The sequence below is a fragment of the Rhinatrema bivittatum genome, chromosome 4, assembly GCF_901001135.1.
Source record: "Rhinatrema bivittatum chromosome 4, aRhiBiv1.1, whole genome shotgun sequence".
Lineage (NCBI taxonomy): Eukaryota > Metazoa > Chordata > Amphibia > Gymnophiona > Rhinatrematidae > Rhinatrema > Rhinatrema bivittatum.
The window spans coordinates 222,048,860-222,054,859 of record NC_042618.1 but is presented as its reverse complement, the minus strand read 5'-3'; the positions used below and the strand labels follow the sequence as shown (position 1 = coordinate 222,054,859).

Below are 6,000 nucleotides of genomic sequence, written 5' to 3'. Positions count from 1 at the left end.
TTTTTTTTTTTAAAGTCCTAGTTTCATGGGTCATGCAGGATTTGGGGCTTTCCACTGTTATGCTGACTATATTTTATGTAAAGTCAGACTAGATGAGCTCATGCCTTCCTTATGAGTCAGAACAACAACATAACTACAGACTTCTTCACCTAGGAAAAAAGCTGTCAGGCACTGAGAGGGTTACCTATAGCAAAACTCAAGAGCTACCACTGAGACACTAGTCATATTTACTTGAGCAAGGTTTGAATAAATATTTAATATCAAATGATCCGAGATTTTTTTCTGAATATTTTTCTTTGGCCACCTGATGTTTATTGCTTCTGATCCTGTGCTCTAAAACAGGAGACATGAGGTAATATGGTTTTGTACACAGGATTATCCAGGATCCACAGGTACTATCCAATATTAAATATTGTGGATTCATTTCCATTCTTGCAAATTGAAAACATGCAAACTGGATGTTCAAGGTGCAATATTTTCTAAGTAATAGAAATAGTCAAAGTACATCTTTTGATTTACACTTGCCAGGGACAGTATGACAAAATGCATTTATACTAGTTCAGTCTTAAAGTGACAATAGAAAATATTTACATATATACAAGCAAGAATACAATGGATCATGTATTGAACACTGACATTTAAGATCATTGCTTTTTGAATACTAAATTAATACAAAATGTTAGTCTAAATATTTTCAGCTGTGTGTTTTTTACCCAGGTCAATGCTCTGCACCAAAATTAATACCATAAAATATGATACTGATAAGAAGAGAGAGTTACTTTCCATAATGTTTCATGGATTCATTCTAACACTTGTAACACATACAGAATTCCAAGGTTATCAATAGTCACATATACACTGAAGGTAGGAGAGACATATATGGACTTAAGATTAGTTCCATTTGTGTAGAATGTCTGTAAGGGTTCACCGGTTTCTACATTCCACCACTGTAAAAATAATTAAAAAAAAAATAAATCATATGTTATCTATGAGCATAATTAAATGCAAAAATCAGAGCAAATTGATCATTAGATTTACAAAGGTTGCCCTACATCCTAGATCCTTCTGCTTAAAATGAAGATAAATATTGTAAATTCCATTGCATAGTATTGGCAATAATTACTAACCAGTCATTCTACAATCTTGTTCTTTAAGAGAAACGCCTTTAATTGCAAATATTACATGGTAGAATTTTCTTAATGGTATACTTGGCCTACCTTAACATACCCTCCAGTTGAGACGAGTATCTTACTGTCAGATGAAAAATGGATGTCTGTCACCCAACCACCATGTGCTATATCACCATCACTTTCAGTCACTTGGGAGCACCGATGAAGTAACTCTCCCCCTGATGTATTCCAAATCTAACAAGAAGTAATAAAATCAGCATCACATATGGCAATTGAGAAAGCATATGCTTTCATGTACTTTTTAAGTCAATGAAAAAGTACAGCGTGTATTATTTCATACATGGGAAGCTAGGCGGATATGTTAGTACAAGGGACGGTGTCAACTCTGGTTCTTAAGAGCCATAGACAGACCTGGTTTTCAGAATAGCCACTGTGAATAGGATATAGATTTGCATACAATGGAGGCAGTGCATGCAAGTCTCTCTCATGCATATTCATTGTGGGTATCCTGAAAACCAGGAATGCTTGTGGCTTTTGAGAATGAGAGGTGGCCATCCCTTCATTAGTACAATCTGGCAGTAGTACAACCATCACCACTTCATGCCTGCACCAGCTGGTATTGTCATTTACTCACATTTGCTTTGCTTCCACAGTCAGCTCTACAAATATATTTGTAGTAGAGAAATGAAACCAGGTTTATCTTATTTCTAGGCAGTTTCACTATTTAAAAAAAATATTCATAAAAATACTAAAACCTAAAAAGATATTTCTCTGTTATCAGAACACATAAGTAGTAGGTCTCATATCATCTTCGATTTGATTAGTTGTGTGGGGCGGGGGGACTCACTTGTTGAGTATTGAATTTTCTTAAAGGACGTAGACAGAAAAATATTGTTTGCATGACAGGTATGCATAGTTTGTTTTACAATGAAACAAAATTAGAGAAGAAAAAGACATGCTTTATGTGATTTTATACTGAAGGAACATATCACTATGCAGCAAATTTACTGAAAAGAATAAATAAGAAAACTAAAATGGGGAATGGATGGATACAGTAGATTGGCACTTGAATATTGAGCTGTTCACTTCTAGTTCAAATCTTGTACAAGATTCCAGTGACCAAAAGTCACTCATGTCCTCCAACTATACATGGCACATGTGAAATGATTCGTCAGTCTCAGTTCAGTAGTAGATATCCATTTTTCCATAAGTATTGGCTCTAATTAGCATTTTGTTTAATACTGTCAACAGGGGTGCCAAAAGTTGAATAAGTTTACTCCACCGCTTTCATTAAGCCTCCAAGAAAGCACTGGGGTAATCTGCATGGAGTGGAGGTTACAGCCCTAAAGAGCAGTGGAAGGTTCAGGCTTCCAAGAAGGCTGGGTGGCCTGCATGGAGGGACCATGATTGAAATCCAAACTTCACTGAGATTTTTTTTTTTTTTTTTATAACAGCCTCACTAACTTTGGTGGCAATGGGGATTCTTACCAAACTTGATAGTAAAACATAGGAGAAGGCCTAGGTATTTACCTTAACTATTGGTCTGTAAAAAAAATGTCAAGATAACATGGCCTGAAATGGCCTACCAGAAGAGGTAGTTGAGGCCATCGCTATATCAGATTTTGGGCATGCTTGGGACAGATATGGAGGGCTGTGGTAGGAAAAGGGTTGAGAAGTTGGGTAAAAGACAAGGGGGAGAAGGAAGTTAGTTACAGGTTGAATATGATAATTTCTATGCACATTTATTTATTTTAATTTATAACATTTAATTTATTCCATTTTATATTATACCAGTTCCAAAACCAAGGCGGATTACAGCTTTTCATTCATAAATCCATCACATAATACTAACATTATACATTAAAACCATTATAAAATTAACACAAAGTATAAAATAACATACTTAAAAACTCTGCACTTTAAAATTCTCATTAGACTATCATCTGTGCCTCATAAACTTGCTTAAAGAAAAAAGTCTTCATCTGTTTTTGGAATTTTAAATAATCTGATTCTTGGTGTACTTCCACAGGCAATGAGTTCCACAGTTTAGGAACTGCCAGTGAAAAATAATTGTTAATTGTAAATTTTAATCGATAAGATACTATCAGGGGAAGACCCATTAAATTTTGTCTAATAGAACACAAAACACATTTCAGATTATACCACTATAGTCTGTCTGCTAAACAAAAATTCTCCCAATACATAGTTTTATGCCATAGTCAAAGCTATAAAACAAATATGTTTCCTTATTGGTAGGCAATCTTATGATATTGTGTCAAAGTTAAACCATATGGTAATCCAAATATAACCCATATAGCAGCATTTTGCACCAGTTCTAAAATTTTTATAAGCATTTTCAGCAAATCCAAATAAAGCAGATTACAATAATCTACCCAAATTAGATGAATCCCAACCAGGCAGACCAGATAACCCATTCTGGTTTATTATATTATATTTATTATATTAGTTACTATGTTATAGAGTAGACTTTCCTTACAGAAATCAGTTGTGAGATTAAAAAACAGAAAGAAAGTAATCTGTCACAGAAGGCAAAACCCATAATGATTCTTTCAGGAGCTGATGTCACTAGACAATGTAAAGACAATTTCTACTGATGTCAGATCACAAAATAGAATCAGCCTAAAGCCTAATGTATGTTACTGTGCTTTCTAACTATAATATTGAGCAGCTATGATTGACAGATATTTTTACTGTCCTAATCTTACTGTTGCTTATTTGTATGTAATTTTGTTAATGTGTTAAGGTCTCTGGATTAGTGGGCTACAAATTTGTTAAATCAATCACAGAACATTCTCAAGCAACCAAATCAAATGTATCATTTTTATAGATTGCCTTTTATCACCAGAGGCCTGCTTTAGTCACAATGGTGACGGTGGGGAAACATGTGTTGAGCGATAAGGATGCACCAAGCTAGAAGTTTTTAGTAACCTACATAAGCATATTAATGTTAAAATCAAACTGCCTAATTTGTTCCTAACAATCAGGTTTAACTTACACACCTAGTTTATTTTAAATTGTTACCGTACTATGATGGCACACGAGTAATTTTGTAATCTATACCACCCATATTTCTCTTTATCGTGCCCTTCGGTAAACCGTTGTGATGGTATTTAACTTAACGACGGTTTAGAAAAATGTGCAAATAAATAAATAAATAAAATGTGTTGCTCCTGACTGCTTCAAGCTTCCAAAGCAGTTTACCTCTCATTAATATTCCATTCACAATGAAAAAAAGAGAAATTAATATTTGGAAACATAACAATTCAATACCCTTATTTCGCCATTGTCATCTCCAGTTGCTATGTAACTGTCTTCCAAAGAGAAAGTGCAGCACCTTACACAGCCTTGGTGACCATTCAGGTCATGAAGAGGGGCCGATGCTTTAAAACTCCATATCTAGCAATAAACATATTTGTAAAAATGTTATTGTTATATGCTTATCAGGATGCATAATAAGCAGATCGTTTATGAAACAGAAGTACCTGCAACTTGAACCAAAAGTCACTTTTGCCGTAAAATGGGCCTCATTTGTGTTACTTTGCGTGAATAACTGCTCAGGTGCTATTTGAAAATGTTCGTACTTATCCCTGATTCCACTAGAAATACCTTGTCTCCCTGTCCTCTTCTTCTTCCCTTGAGTTTCATCACAAATTAAGTGCTCTTGAAGTGACTCTCTATTAGTGTTCAAGGGCAATGATGAAAAAAGTAGGAAGAAAAGGAAAACTGTGGGCCTATTTTCTTACTTCCAAATGAAATCAGTTGCCAATGCTCTCTTGCTAAAAAGGAAAGGATTTTAGCATTACATACCTGCTGGTTAATATTTATAAGCATTTGATATTCTGCTCTTTCCCATGTAAATCTCAAAGCAGATTAGAACCTCAACAGTTTTATAACCAACACAGGACTAAACAGAAAGAGAGCATATAAACAGTTACAATTAGCGATACGGGGTAGTCTGTAGTGCTTATCTAGATTGATGATAGCTAGGTCTCATCCTAGCTATAGTAACCGCTCTCCTCTTATTCAGAGCAAAGTTTAATTTTGTTGTGCATAGAAGGCACTGCTACTTTCAACAATGTATTAATCATAAATTAGAAACTTAATTCATTCTAATACAAACAAGTAGTAAACGTGTACGCATGCAGCCTAACTTTCAAACCAGTTTGCAGTACTGGATTTGAGCGTGCATCTGGACACACAGAGATTTTATCCTAGTATTATATAAACTGCGCAGCAAACTGCCAATACCTCTACCGGTTCACCCAGTCCGTCTCCAATTCACCCACACCCTCTAGTACTTCACTCTGAACTCACCCCAGCTCACTCAGACTTCCCACCCAAAAACTGCAGATAACAGACCAGTCCAATTTAACTTACACTAGTCAATTGCCAGGTGTAAAATAGAATGAATACATTAGATGATTTATTCTGGTAAATCTCCTAAAAAATAGCAACTTCCACGCATATCTCTTGACCCCAGTCCCGGAATGCCCCAGACCACCTTTTTTTTTCACACTGATAAGCATATAAATACACACGTACTTTCGAGGTTTATAAAATAGCACGTACGTGATTACATGCTACTTATGCACGCATATGCTCTTTTTCTACATGTAATCCCTTTGAAAATTTACTCACATGAGCATAACACATGGAAGGAATGTTTCACTTTCACTCTTTACCAGTCCCGTTTCCTTACTTGTCATATAATCACCACTGGCTTTACCCAGTCACCTTAGGGGCCCCTTCCATGTGACAGACTTGGCTGAAATTTGGTAGCAGAGGGTCTTGCTGAGGTGTCAGTACTGATGCCAAATTTCAGCCAGATCAGCCAAGAGGAAGGGCCCCT

The 6,000-nt window shown here is 35.6% G+C and overlaps 1 protein-coding gene across 5 annotated transcripts in view; it reads right to left on the bottom strand.

The window, feature by feature from the left end:
• Positions 1-236: 236 nt before the first annotated feature.
• APAF1 (apoptotic peptidase activating factor 1) overlaps positions 237-6,000 on the bottom strand; it is a 223,331-nt gene continuing 217,567 nt past the window's right edge. For all 5 annotated transcript variants that reach the window (XM_029599744.1, XM_029599743.1, XM_029599746.1 and 2 more), the window contains 3 exons: positions 4,422-4,547; positions 1,218-1,364; positions 237-947 (listed from right to left, as the gene is read on the bottom strand). In XM_029599744.1, coding sequence (XP_029455604.1) covers positions 801-947; positions 1,218-1,364; positions 4,422-4,547 — 420 coding nt within the window. In that variant the 3' untranslated portion in view covers positions 237-800. The remainder of the gene's footprint in view (positions 948-1,217; positions 1,365-4,421; positions 4,548-6,000) is intronic.